Source organism: Rhinolophus sinicus, chromosome 3 (genome assembly GCF_057876585.1).
Source record: "Rhinolophus sinicus isolate RSI-liver-muscle chromosome 3, RSI-T2T, whole genome shotgun sequence".
In the NCBI taxonomy this organism is placed as follows: Eukaryota; Metazoa; Chordata; class Mammalia; order Chiroptera; family Rhinolophidae; genus Rhinolophus; species Rhinolophus sinicus.
In genome coordinates, this window is record NC_142503.1 from 34,931,637 (window position 1) to 34,947,190 (window position 15,554).

The 15,554-nt window shown below is 33.1% G+C and overlaps 1 protein-coding gene across 6 annotated transcripts in view; it reads right to left on the bottom strand.

The window, feature by feature from the left end:
- IL6ST (interleukin 6 cytokine family signal transducer) overlaps positions 1 to 15,554 on the bottom strand; it is a 47,128-nt gene that overhangs the window by 12,807 nt on the left and 18,767 nt on the right. For 3 of the 6 annotated variants that reach the window (XM_074328939.2, XM_074328938.2, XM_074328937.2), the window contains 8 exons: positions 11,012 to 11,107; positions 9,791 to 9,911; positions 6,595 to 6,761; positions 5,930 to 6,084; positions 4,274 to 4,433; positions 2,101 to 2,183; positions 1,229 to 1,439; positions 271 to 453 (listed from right to left, as the gene is read on the bottom strand). In XM_074328939.2, the coding sequence (XP_074185040.1) occupies positions 271 to 453; positions 1,229 to 1,439; positions 2,101 to 2,183; positions 4,274 to 4,433; positions 5,930 to 6,084; positions 6,595 to 6,761; positions 9,791 to 9,911; positions 11,012 to 11,107 (1,176 nt within the window). Of the gene's footprint in view, positions 1 to 270; positions 454 to 1,228; positions 1,440 to 2,100; positions 2,184 to 4,273; positions 4,434 to 5,929; positions 6,085 to 6,594; positions 6,762 to 9,790; positions 9,912 to 10,801; positions 11,108 to 15,554 lie in introns of all 6 variants that reach the window. The other 3 variants (XM_074328935.2, XM_019743234.3, XM_019743225.3) reach the window with 1 other exon arrangement.

The window sequence follows — 15,554 nt, forward strand, 5'->3', positions numbered from 1 at the left end:
ACAGTTTTGTGATCAAAACAATACTGGAGTATACAGAGAAGATAGTAATACCCTACTTTGTCCATAAACAGATCCTGCAGTTCATAGAGGTTAAGTGTGACTTGTTGAGAGTCACATATCTAGTAAACTAGATGTACTAGTAACTATGATAAACTGGAAGTCTTTTCAATGGACCATAATGCCTATAAAGCAGGAGAGAGTATATAAAAGAAGACTCTATCTAAAGAGTTAAAAAAAGTGTTTCAATTTAAATATTTAAGTTAGGTATACCTCTTAAATAGGTGCGATGTACATTACCATCTTCTTGTTGCCAGTCTGGGACGCAGGGTGATTTATCTGATAACACACACCACTCAAGTATGTATTTGTTTATGGATTCATTTGGAGCAGTCCATTCTACCCAAAGCATGTTATCTTTGGGAAATGCTTTAAGATCCGTTACGGGGCGAGCAGCTTTAAAACAAAGTTTGAATATCAATATGAAAAATATCATTTAAAAATTTGAAATTGTGGTATTTTAGATTCATTTTCATAACCAAGTGATCTATCTTGCTATCAGTTTTTGTAGCATATACCGGGGGAGCAAAAAAAATGTACACACATTTTAAGAGATGTTATCTATGCTCAAGCAGTAGTTCGCCATAATCAGAAGTGTCTGGATGCTGATGGTAACCACTTTGAGCACCTCTTGTAATTGCAGAAGTCAAACGTGACTTGTATTCATCTTTTGTTATCGGTATATATTGAGTATTGTAATTTTAATCCAGTTTTCCTTTCTAAAACGTGTATACCTTTTTTTGGCACCCTCTGTATTAACATGTATAAAAAAAAGCACTTTATTAAAATTTATAGGTAATCAATGTATTTAAAACTTAAATTCTTCCTTTTCCAAAATTCTTCAAATGCTCTGTGTATGTAAATTGCAATTGTTCTTCTTTGAAAGCGACAGATAATATATTTAAATCATAAAGTTCCCAAATCTTACAACAGTATTTTAAAGAAACAGATAAATAATCAGAAAATGCTTATTAAGGAGCTTATAACAAAGTTTAAGACAGCCATGTAAGGATGGAACAGATTATTTGGCTGCAGGCTGATTTGTAAAACTATGTTCATCACTGATACTGAGCAGACGGTCTTAGAATATTTATGTTTTTTACAGGTGCCCTGTCCATACCTAACTACCTTTTCCAACCCATCAATCAGCCCCCATCTCACAGACACAAACCTTGAAAGTCATAGGCAGGGATAGTTAAAACAGATGCATCTGATTTGCCAACCAGATTTCTTGCTGTCAGAGTTGCTATGTAGCGATCATTTGTGAGATTTACAGTCAGTTTTGTGTCATTAACTGTGTAATTTTGTAAAGGTGATTTCCATCTTTTGAGAGTCACTTCATAATCCAAAATTTTTCCATTGGCTTCAAAACGAGGCAATGTCTGTAATAAAATATTTTAAAAACGTATTTCATAAATCTTGAATAATCATTTCTTCATGTTCATGAATTCTATTAGGTCAAATCTCTAAATATTTATTGAAAGGGATTGGCAATCTCATTTTACTCACTACTAAAGTAAAACTATTACTGAATTAAGAGTAAAAGCATGACTTCAACTAAGAGGAAAAGTAGCATCATTTTGTTAGCTTTTAATTCTGTATACAATTCTGCACTGTAGCTATTTGGGCCTAAATTATTTTATGCCTGAGTATTTTTCTTTACCTGTTTTCAGAATGATTCAGTCATGGACATTTATGGAGGGCACAATAATTTTTATTTCCTGTTAACAGCATACATTTTGATTAACCCAAATTATTATTTCTTGAGGCACTCAGAAAAGTTCAACAGAAAACAAGGGCCGCTTCTTACAGAACTTTCACAGAACTGTGCTCAAGTATCTATGAGGTATTACCTGCAGTTTATGAACCTGACTTCTGGATAGTATATACAAAGTTTTGTATTTCTATTTATTAAAAATAGTTATCAAATGCTTTGCAGGTATTAATATGAATAAAAATTTAAGTTAAAAGAACTCCACTCATACCATATAAAATGTATTTACGTAAGAGATAAAAGAATCATACATTATGTGATTTTTTTACCTTCCATATGAGTTGTACAGGTCTACAGCCATGAGTATGGGATGGCTCCATCTTATACCAGAAACTTGGTGCCTTGGATGGTCCTAAAGAAATGACATAAACTCTTTAAAATAAAAGTGTTCATTATAACAGTAAAATAAAATTCTGGAAATTATTCTCTTACTTTGTTTTTAATATTCTTGCTCTCCAATCACATGGTGTCTTTCTTTATACCAGCATTTTTCCAACCCAGCATGATATGTCTGGGTCTTCCTTTAGCCGGGGTGATAGCGTGATGATTTAGATTGTATCAGACTCTTATGTAATCTTAAAATTGTAAAGCTACAAATATGTCCTAAGATGCTATCACTATTTTTTTAAATTAGTTTCAGGTATACAAAACAACCTAATGATTAGACATTTACACCCTTCACAAAGTGTTAACTCCCCCAATCTGCTACCCCTCTGACATGTATATAACTGTTACTATACCACTGACTATATTCCCTGTGCTGTACTTTACATCCCATGACTATATATGCATCACTATTTCTTATTGCTAAAAATAAAATTGAATAATCTTAAATATATGCTTAAAACCCCTATATGTATAAATATAAGAATATAAAACAAACTTAAACAAATGGAGTAAATATAGTATAAGTTTATTACCTTATGTTGGGATGATTCAGTATAACAAGATATAATACAAATTAATTCACAAGACTGTTGTGATAATCACCAACCATGTGAAAAAAAGCACTTTATAAACAAAGTATCAAATGCTAGTAATTAGGTTTTTAAAATTCCTGTAGGATCAACTGATTTAAAAAAAGTTATAAGTATAATTGCAAAATATGTTATTCAATAGAATTTAAAAAGGGATCTGAATAAAATCTAAGCAATGATGTGCTGATCATGAAGAGAAGAGGTAATTATAGCTGATAAAACAGAGGAAAGAGCAACAGCAAACTAGCAGGCGGGGATAAGGCTACCGATGCAGGGGGTTCAAATAGATAAATTCGTAAGTACAAAAATATCCGAGTAAAGAATATGAAATTATAAAGAAAATTTTATGGGCTAGAAATATTTCCTAACATCAAGTGAACCAACCTAGAGGCTTCATTCACTAAGTTAATGGTTCATAACTTTTTGGGATCCAGTCGCTCTCTTTCATTTGACAAAGGTTATGTACCATCTCCCCAGAAAATGCAGAGGCGCTAACCAGCATATTTTGTCTACATTTTAAAGCAATTCAGGAACTGGCCCAGACTGACCCAAATACTTTTAAAAAGGCCTCAAGAATCCAGTTTAAGTATTCCTGGCCAAGACAAAGGAATCCAGTTGAGGACCCCCAAACCAGCAACAGCAGGATTCCTTTCTTTCCTGGTATTTATGAGTATGAGAAAAAATTCCTAGTGGAGAAGAGTACTTTACTTTTCGCCTCTGACATTCTCAATTCACTACCTATTTAAACCTCTAGTAGAGCTGGAAGTGAAGGGATATAGTCAGTTAGGGGAAGTTTTAAAACCATGATTGCTGCCACTGACTCCTAAAGGGTGAAGATTATGACAGGAAAATGTTCAAAAAGAAAAATCTACATGCTATAGGACCACTAGTTCTTGATGGCTACAGAAGAAATTAGTAATGTTAGCTGCTTTGGAGAGGGAATCTTTCTTGAAACTGTACACCATTTTATCTATATGTTTTTAAATTGCATTATCATGGGGAAAAAATGAAAATGAAAATCAACCAACCAACCAAAACTTAAGGATCTTTTTCCAGGGGTTTATCAAGTGCTGTTAGAAAAAAATGAATAAAAAACATAGCACAAATGTCTTTTTTGATGTAAGGGTTTGAGGTGTATTTTGCTAGCTAGTGTGATTTTAATGATTCAGGATATGATTATCTAATTAGGAATAGCTATGGACCACTCTTCTTTAATAAAATGTCCTGGACCTATCAACTATTAAGTCATCATTCCAGGAAATTTTAATTAATTAGGTATCAAATACATTCATACCATCAACAATGCACACTAAATTTGGTATCTTAATGTTCTTAAAAATAAAAGTCCTAGTTTGAATAAAATTATCACAATATAAGCAATAAATAAGGTCTATATTATTAAAAGCAGACAGAATTTAAGCCAGAATTCCAATACCTTCATTTCTTTATATACTTATTTACTTACTATCTTCGTATGTAATCCCACTTTCTTCTGCACTCCAGTCACTCCAGAATCCTTTACCATCTTCCTTCATACAGCGAATCCTAAAGACATATTCTGTAAAAGGTTTAAGGTCCTGGACAGTGAATGAAGATCGGGTGGATGCTGTATCTTCAGGGGGAATCTGAAAACAAAGCAAATCAACCAATAAAAAAACCCAATGGTATTTATCATAGGTCTTCCAAATTACATAAGATTTAGAAATGAATTTAATGAAACAACACTAATAAATTAACTCAAGCTCTGGAGAGAAATAAATGCAAGTCAAAAATCAGTCAAAATCAAAGTTAATAGATTTGGGAAGTATGAAAACATCTTCTATTTAATTCTTTCTTCCTTTTCTTTATTTTCACTTCTTGCTTCCATCGGGCCTATAACACTAGGTCTCAGCAGGAAAAAAAAAAGGCACGTTCCAATTAGAACTTAATTCAAGGAGGGTTTACTAAAGGGAATATGGGTAGAGTATAGTGCAACCTTAGATAGTGCAGTCAGTACTCTGGAGTTTACAGCTGTTACCACCCCTCAGCCCAAAAGGATGAGGGAAGGTACCAGAACCTAGAAGAAAAGGGTTAGAGAGGGTTAACTTGAGAGGAGTAGTGACCTTAGGTTGAGAGACACTGGAAGCTCCAGGGAGGAAACAGGGAAAATAAATATGCTGATCTCACTTCTATCTTTCCGCTCTCTTGCCAGGCCCCTTCCTTACATTAACCAAACTCAATAGGAAACTCGAGAAAATGGGAAACTACAGATGAAATCCATACAGGTCAGTATACCAAGACAAGGAGTAGGGTGGAGAAGGATCTGGACAGGCAAACAGAAGACACACGCACCCAATCAAGAAAAAGAAAAGCTATCACTATAGATAAGCTTGGTTTTCAGGAAAAAAGAGACTACATATAGACAAATAACTACTTTCTTTCTACTACTCTGAGACTTTAATACTGGATACAAAATAGGTGTCAATCTTTTTTGTACCAATGAATTAAAACTCTGTCTCAAAAGATATTCTGAAGAATTTCAGGTATGTATCCTCTCTTTACAACATGAAGCATTAATCCATTTTGGTTTACTGCTTTTTTTAATTGTATTCTGAGCCCTTTAGATAAGTGGAATGGAGGACAGAAATAGTAAGGTCATGGGCTCAATTTCCTTATGAGCTCATTATTGCAAACAGAGAAACAAAACAAAAGCATACCATTAGTGATAAATAGAGTTATAACAAAGAATAGTATCAGGATCTCAAAGCTATGGTGAGAAGACTTTTTAAAAAAGCTCCAAGTATTTTTCCTGACAGCATTATCTTTGGGTCACTGTCCCTTTCCTTTTCAGTCTTACAAGATCCTTCACTTAATTTGCTTCTTATTGTGTTACTTTCACTTCCCATCAAAAATGCTATTCCCTATCACCCTGCATCACTTCCATATTTCACTTAAAAGCTACTATATTTAGCAAAACTTTTTTTTTCTACCTAGAAGTCTTCCTATTTGCCCTTGCTTGAAATTGATCGGGAAGAGGTATCAAGCAAAATATTTCACTTAAAACATTCAGGAAATGATTAAGACTTTTAGGTTAGAAGGTTACAAGAAAAACTATTTGAACAAACAGTAACTTTGAATTTACCTGGCTCCAAGTGGAAGCATCTTTGGTCCTATACTGAATGTCGTATTTCAGTTTCATAAAACTCTTAATACTTGAGTTGATCCACGTCAGTTTTAAGATACTAGACAGTTCCTCTGAGTTGCTGACTGATAAATTATGTGGTGGAAAGGGCTTCACTAAAGAATAAAATAAATCCTAATGTTTATCAACTTCTTACACAAACTCAAATATACTCTTTATATCTTCTTTCTTTCACAATGTTCATTTATTCTCACTAAATGAACTAATATCTCTGAAACCAATGCTATGCCATATTATTATAATGGAAAGAAAAAGCCAGTTTATTACATTTGTTAATCTTTTTAGGTTCAGATATCAAAACACAATTAAATATTTATAATATATAAAATTTTTAAAAAGCAATAAAAATGGAACTTGTATACTATGATTACAATCCTGTAAAATGTTTGATAACTGAACAAATACCTGAAGACAACATTCAAAGTAAAAATAGCTGTTACTACTGTGGTTGGATTATGGATATTTTTCTTTTTGCCAAATTTAATTTAATGTATTGATAAAATAAATTTGTAAAAGTCACTAAGATAATAAAAATGCTTATTTTTACATTAATTAAAATCTTAAAAACTACTTTAATAAATTCTCAAATTCAGGTTTATAACTACCTTTATCTATAGGATCAAAATTGATATGATCTGATGCAACTTTCCCAAGTGCATTTTCTGCTTCTACCCAGACTTCAATGTTGACAAAATATACAGGAGAATAATCAACAGTGCATGAGGTAGGGTTGTCACGTTTTGTTTTACAATCATCAAACTTCTCTGTTGCCCTAAATACAAAAATGGAAGAATCGGTCATTAAAAATAGATTTGAAAAAATTAAGAGTGAAAAAGGTTACCTGACAAGACTTTGATGAAACCCAGATTGTTACAATTTAGAATAAATAAGTTGATTCCCATAAGTTTGGAATAAACTGTTGATAACTAAAAACAAAATTCTTAAAAACCTGCTTTTCTGTAAAACTGAGTTTAATTTGTATATTAAACACAAAAGTATTTTCAAATTTTACTCCAAGAATATTACATTTAGAATGTTATGCTCTATCCCTGTTGACCCTTCTACAAAAATTATCTATTTCCTGTGGTCTGTATTTTGTCTATTTACTGTTTCTTTCCTTTTTTGAAACAGAATCCTTACTGCACCAGCAATGTTTTTAAGCACTATATGCTTTTCTAAGCACAATATGCTTGGAGAAGATAGGATGGGGATAAAAATTTCATCCCAGAAAGTTCTCTTAGCCTCTTTCCAGCTGAATCCAGGCAACCACTTTCTGATTTCTACCACTACAGAAAAGTTTCAAATGATGCTATTGCATTTACTTACATATGTTTTTTCCCCCCTCATTAGTTTGCTCATTTATTCTACTTTTTAAATTCCACATATAAATGAGATCATATGGCATTTGTCTTTCTCTGTCTGACTTAGTTCACTTAGCATAAAGTAAGTCTCTAGGACTTACATATGTTTAAATTATGTATTAATTAAGAATACCTATACATACACATTATTTTTTTAAATAGAAATGATAAATCAAAACCAAACCAAACCAAAATAGTTATAGAGGGAGGGAGGAAATAAGGTACAAGAGACAGGGAACTGAGACTTCTGTTAATATACCTTATTTTATAAATCTGACCTTTTGGATTAACTAGTTTATAATTTTAAGAAAATTCCTAAAAATAAGAGCAAAACGAAACATGAACTCTTGTACTGAGTTGGCGGGATAACACATAGAACTATTTCAAGTATCTTCAATATAGTAATTTAACTATATCTTTAGTGAAAGAAAAACAATCTTAAAATTATTTTTAGGATTTCACTGAAAAGGCCTATAAAACAATGACAAACCAGTAGCAACAAGTTTCCCTACCACCCAAACTGTAGTCTGTAAATAATATTTCACACTAAATGGAACCATGGCTAGCTACTAGGGAAGAGATTAGTTTTAGGTCTGGGGCAAGAAATATATCAAGATGAACCTGGAAAACCACGTCATATCAGAAACCAAGGAAGCTGATCATCAAAGACTAATGAAGCTGTGTCAAAAGGATGAGCCAATCTAAATAAGTTTCCACTAACCAAAGGTGGGACAATTTAAGTATCAAGAAGAATGATAACCATAATGTATTGAAACACATGAAATATTTTAAAATATGAATTCATAATGAGGGGAAAACCTCTTCATTATCTACCTTTGTAAGATACCAGGGAACCAATTCATTATAAAACTGGTTAAAAAAGGGGAATATTAACACCATTTTGTTTCTCTTATATGAACTGTACCTCAAAGTAACCAATAGTTGATAAAAGAAAGTTTTAAGTATTTCAGGTTAAAAACAAAAAGAATACCACTACTGTGCACCTCACATACAAATAGTGATCACTGATAACTGCTGAAACCTTTAAGTAAAAAAGCTATTTGGAAGTAACATGGTTAAATCTCTAAAACATTCAGCTGAGTCATAAAAACCTTTCACAAAAGAGCAAATACTGTCTGATTCCATTTATAGGACATTCTGGAACAGGCAAAAATCTATAGTGAAGAAAAGCAGACAAGGAATTGCCTGGAGGGACAGGGTGGTGGCTGGGATTGACTAGAAAGGGGCATGCGTGAACTTTCTGAGAGTGTTAGTAATGTCCTGTATCTTGACGGGTTTGTTACACAGGTGTATGCACTAGTCAAAACTCACTGAATGACACATTTAAGATATGTAAGTACATTTTAAGATATACATAAATTTTACCTAAAAACAAAAACATACCTAGTTAATTATATCTAATTAATGCTGTATATGCTAAAATTTTAAGGGTGAGATACAAATGTCTGCAACTCACTTTGGAATGCATAAAAGAGATGGATTGATGGATGGAGAGGACGCATAAACAGATACGTGATAAAGCAAATATAGTAAAATGTTAATTGTAGAATCTAGGTGATGGGTGTATATAAGCCTTCACTGTAAAATTCTTTCGCTGTTTATGTTTGAAAAAACTAATGGGGAATTTTATAATGAATGAATCAGGCTGACAACACCTGAAATCACTGCTCAATCTTGGTACTGGAAAAACAATCAAACATTATGTGGTGGCTCCAGATATAAGTACACATCACTCCTATTTACTATTTTTCAAAAAAATAAAATAAAAGTAAAAGCTGAATTTGATCTCAAGTGTCTAGATCTAATAGCAATTTTTAGAAAATAAAGGGACAGAGGAATATGTTAAACAGTAAATAACTTATTTTTAACAACTGTATTGCAAAGAGAGAAGTAGATGGAACCTATGGTTAAGATAGATTTACAAGACATATCAATCTGCAATGTATGGAGATAATTTAGATCTTGATTTGAACAAATGTAAAAAACACATATATATTCAAGAGACATCTGGGAAAATCTGACTACTAAGTGAAAATGTGACAATGTTAAAGTATTTTCAATTATATTTGGGTGTAATAGTGGTATGTAGCTACATTTCTTTTTTTAAAGTGTCCTTATCTTTTAGAGATATGTATTAAAATATTTATGGATGAGATGACTGAAGTTTTCTTTAAGACAATCTGGGGTGGAGTACATATAAAATAAGACTGGTCAAGAGCTGGTTATTATTGAAGCTGGAAGATGGGCACATGGGGATTTATTATACAATTCTTTCTATTTTTATGTTTCAGATGTTGTAAAATAAAAGATTAAATAAAACGTTTAACAATTTGCATTTAATATTATTGTATGACAAAATAAAAATTCCAGCACAAATGACTAACTTAATTGAATATATGACAAACTTGAAATAACTTGCCACTCAGATTTTAAAGTGAAGTTTGTTTCCAGGTATGTTTCCCTTCCAGGATCCCACTGACATGTCATTTTCTCTCCTTCCTTCACAATGCAACTCAAATTCTTGGGTTTTTCTGGAGGCACTAAAAAAGAACAATGAGCAATTTTCAAAAAGCTTTATATATCCACAAATAACATGCAACTTAATACCCCAAGACATTTACAACCTAAATTAGAAAAAAGAAACTCAAGCCAAAAGTATGGATATAATGAAAGAATGGTACCTAAAAAATTAATTTATTTAAACTCAAACTCCTTTTTAGACATTAATATACATTTTCTATCATAACTATCACTAACTAGTACGGTTCAAATTAATTTTCTACATAAAGTCAATTTTCATTTATAACTGGGTAACAATATTAACTGATTTCTCCATTAAGTGTATTTTAAAAAGTAACATTTGCATGTTAGTAAGAGGCAACTAAATATAAGCAAAAATGATTCATTTATATGTCTCTTTCTATTGCTTTCCCAAACTCTCCTAAAATAAAAGCAAATGGAAAAATTATAATTTTGGGTTATCCACAAATTTGGTAATCCACTCTCAGATCATATTAAATTCACTTATTTACTTTGACAAGAAGACTTTCTCCAGTACTTATTTGCCTTCTTCAGGTGGCTGCTTAATGTACATTCTCTCAGCAATTAAGGAGTATCCAAAGTTATTATGAATAAATGCACAGATTTCAATTCAACAATACTCTTTCAGGGGTTTGTCGAAAGATTTTTCTAGAAAACTGACAGATACTTGGCTTTCAGGAAGTATAAAACTTGCGTTACTCTTTATGTTTTTTTGTATATTAGTAATGAAACTGTAGTTCCACTTCTAAGCTTATTTTTTAAAAAATAAATATTTCCAAAAGTCACTGAGCCAACAAGTCACTGCATTTCATAAAGACCAACATACAACATTAAAAATGTAATTCAACAGTCATGACAAAGTCTGAAATAAGACAAAAACAAAACTTACGGCCTGAAATTATTCTGATTCCATAAACGTTCTGATCAATCTGTCCAAATGTACGAATGTTGCATGTGAGTTGAATATTTAATAAAGATATATCTCTAAAAGTGACACTAGATGCTGTTCTGTTTATGACAGTATATTGTTCATGAGGAATAGTAACATGGTTTGTTTTCCAGAAAATGTAATTAGCATTTACATGAAAATAATCCATACATTTTTCCTTTAGCACACAAACTGCAGTGAAATTAGAACCAAGTTGTACAACTGGAGATTCAGGGTTGATATAACCACATGGATCTAGAAGTTCACCTGAAAAGGAATAATAATAGAAAATATAAAAATGAACTGAATTTTTCTGGTACAAAATAATAGTTTGTATCAATGCAGTCCCTCAATCTTCTCTAAAATATCTCTAAAGACACAGAAAAAGAAAAGAAAATATGGTCAGAATTCAAAGCCAAAATTTGTAAAGAAATACTCAAATTATAAGGAAGATGGAGCTGGATTAAAAAGATAATAATAAAAGAAAAACCTATGCAAGCTTCAGCCCTTTTTATAATATTCTGCTTTAGGAAACACAGGCTGTCTGCAGCATGGTTCATTTGCTCCACCACCAATCCTGTTCCTCCATTCAGACCCAGGGTCTAAATAAACCCCCCAGAAAAGACATTGGTAGTCTCTACTCCTCTCCAGTCCTCAATGCTGCTGGGGGTGTGACTGGGGCCTGGAGGGAGAGTATACATTGTTCAAATATAAAAATTCAGACAAAAAAGGAAATAGCAAAGGAACAAAAACCAGAATGAATAGAACAAGATGACCAAATATATTAGTTTTAACAGTAAGTGTATAGAATAAAATCCCATATTAAAAAATAAAAAATCACACTGTATAAAAAAATTAAACACAACTATATGTTTTAACTGTCCCCTACTCCATATTATGGCATCTAAACCCCTATCCCTAGCTCTTTGTTTTCAACAGCTACAAGACATATCTACCTGAGATAGTCCAATAGGTATTTAAAATGAGCATTTCTAAAACGATATGCATCACAGCCCCTTTCAAACTTATTTTTATTTCTCTATCTCTGCTAGTAGCACCATTCCCATCCAGTCATCCAGGCCAGATACACTGCAGTCACTTTCAACATCTCTAATTAGGCTCCTCCAACTTAACGATATTGCACTGAATCTTGTTGGTTCTACACTCGTAATATGTATACCAACCCTATTTTGATTGCTAAAGCTCAGACCATCAGATTATATGACAGTCTGACTACCTTCCAGTTTATCCTACATACTTCTGCTAGAGTTACTATTCAAAAATTATTATGCCATTTCCCTATTGTAAATTATTTAATGGCTACCTATACTCATCAAGGTAAAATTCCCAACTAATTAACAAGATTCTATTCTCTTTCTCTAGCCTCACTGTCCAGAGTTTTAAGGTAGCTTTCCTTAGTGAATCCCATTTGCCAATGGGTTCTTGGGTAGTTGGTTACCCACCCTACTTAAGCTTGTTTTCTCACTTGGAAAATAAAGTTAATAATGGCTATCTTAAAGAGTTTTTTGAGATTAGAAATTACTTATGTAAAACACCTCCTGCAATGCCTGGTACTCAATAGGCCTCCAATAAATGGTAGTATTATTATCATTATTAGTCTCCAGACAAAAGTAATCTAGCCACACTGATAGGATTTGAAAGGTTCCCTTGCGGGGGGGGGGGGGGGGTTCTAGCAGTTAAGGTAAAACACACAGAACGACAAATTATGAATCTGAGAAGAAACTTGGAGATCATTTACTTCAACTCCTTAATTTATAAAGAAACCTGAGATATTTTCATAGTCAACCTAAATTATCAACCAAACTCTTCCAAATCCCAACTTGGTTTCAAGCTAGATCACACAGAGGATTAAAATACCTTAAAAAGCTAAACAGCTTTTCTTATTCTGTATCTCTCAAAGTAAGCAGGAAGAATTAAAAACAGATTTTGCAGCCAAAATTGTATTGCTAAATGGAATCCTGGCACCTCTCATAAAGGCTACAGGGCCCAGAGTCGGAATGTGTATTTCTTTATTTCAAAACTTATAATGTGGCCTGTTTACATGACCTTGCCTTTGTTTATACATGTCCCAGTGCACGTCTAACTCTAAATTTCCAAGTGCATAAAACTTCATCTTGTAGGGAACTAATAAGTTACTCTGTGATGCTGGGCCAGTTCTTCCAACTCCCTAGACCTCACTTTATTCCTTGGTAAAATCACTTCTGTTTCACTTTCTCTAAAGTAATTACTGGAAACAGTAAATATGAAATATAACTTAGAATATTATAAACAGAAGACATAACCAGAGACTCAATATTAATAATTTTTAATCACATAGTATAACAGAAATACTAGAAATGGGCAAGTGAAGTGAAACACAAGCTCATGTTAAAACCATCCCATGCCAAAGTAATCCCATTTTTATAGAGCTACCAGGCTACTGGAGATTAAATTATAGCTTTTTTTAATTTAAAAAAAGGTATTTGATAAAATTAGTTGGGGTATTCATATGTACAAGATGAAATGTGGATTAAAATATACTATAACAAATATTAGAATGAACACTGAAAACTGATATTTAGCTGTTGTTGACCTACAAAAACAGAAATTTCATAGGTTCAAACTAATAAATTTTTAATTGATGACATATATATGTATATATGTGTGTATATATACACAAAATATATATATAATATATAAAAATATAAAACATGTTTATAATATATATTTACATGTTTACATGTATAAAAATATATATAAAATACTAAGAAAAAAGTCAATGAGAAGGAGGTCTTGAGTAGAATATATAGAAGTGCCCTTAGTCCTTGGGGCAGATTGTATTTTCCAAAGATGGTCACCCTTATATACCTATTTATCCCATCCCACGTGCTCTTCTTACGATGTGACTGACATTCTGCCCACAAAGAAGTGGGGTCTGTATTCTCCTCCCGCCCTCAGATCTGTGTGGCTGCTTATGTCTGCCTCAGCCAACAGAGTAAGCAATGTGACTTCCAAGGCTAGACCATTAATAGGATACAACTTCCGACTAGCTCTCTGTTCTCTTGGGTCATTTGCCCTGGAAAGCCAGCCAGAAGTTGTAAGGAAGCCAAGACCACATGTGGTGTTCTGGCCAACAGTCCCAGCAAAGCCCTCAGCCTACAGCTGGGGTTAATACCAGACATGTAAAGGAATGAGCCTTTGGATGACTCCAGCCCCCAATCTGAATAGTCCAGCTGAGGTCCCAGAAATCATGGAGCAAAGATGAATCAGTCTGGCTGTGTCTATCTGTATTCCTGATCCACATAAACCATGAGAAATAATAATTACTGTCATTTTTAAGCCATGGAGTGTTGGAGTAATTTGAGGAAGCAATAGATAATGTAATCCTGTTATTTTCAACACTACTCAACAACTCAGGGGAAAACAGAGAGACAGTGAGACATAAACACTTAGCAAATTAGAAAAACAAGACTATGAAGGACTGCCAACACGTTGGATGATAATGTTAGGATTCAAAATTATGTTGAAAGATTAGACCAATAGGCTAAAACTAATATAACGTACTTTGCAAAAGAGGAAAATATCTCCTATTTAGGTTGGTAAGAAATAAATATAGGGTAAGGGAGAAATGGCTTAATTCATGTGAAAACAATCTAAGAATTTTCACTGCCAAGTTAAGTAGCCTGACATGAAACTATAGTGTATATTAGCTGGCAAAAAAAGCAACCAACCAAACAAACAAACAAACAAAACTATGTTGTTTTAATAAAAATGATGTTCAGATCCAAGTAATAAAGTCACCATATTCAGATCATGTCTAGCACTGTATTATATTTATTTTTCTTAAGTGCATTTTATTCAAATCTTAATAATATATAACTATCCTTTTTATAATGCTTATTATAAAGGTGTTGCCCAAATGCCTTCTGTATATTAACTCATTTAATCCTCCCAATAACCCTAGGAGGTAGGAACCATTATTAACTCCATCTTACAGACCAGGAAACTGAAGCACAGATTAAGTAACTGGCCAAAGGCTTAAAGCTGATACGTGGGAGAGATAAATGTGATATGGGCAACCAAGAGGAAAATCAGGAGGGTAATCAGCACACACAGTGTTGGAAGCCAAGTGCTATACAGAATGACTGTAAGTTTAGTTTGGGGAAGAGAAGGCTTATAGACACATGAAAGCAGTCCTTCAATACTTGAAGAGTTGAACAGTGGGAAGGGAAAGTGGTTCAACTCTAGAACTTGGATTAATAGAAAAAAGTTACAAGGAGGAGAATTGGGATTCAAGAATAAGGAAAGACTTTCTAAATAAGAAAGATTTTCAACATAAACTTTGTGTCGCTTGGTGTTCAAAAGGAAGCTGCATTCCTGGATTTGGAGAGGCGTTGATTCAGAGCAGTGCTTCTCAAACTACGTGTGAAGGACCCGTTTGGTTTCCCCCACCAATGTTTCACAAATTTATACTTTTGTTCTATACTAAGTTCCATGAGACAAGTCCACTGATTACATTCGTGGATGTCACAGCTATGTGAAATTGTTAAAAGAGTTTCTAAACATTTATTCTTCATTTCTGTACTTAGCTCCTTGTGGACCACTGACAACCAGTTCTCAGACAGGCACCAGGCTGTGAGCCAGCCTGAGCAGCACTGTGGTAGGTCAGTGACCTCTTTATTCTGATCACAATAACACTGCGGCTCAGCGACAC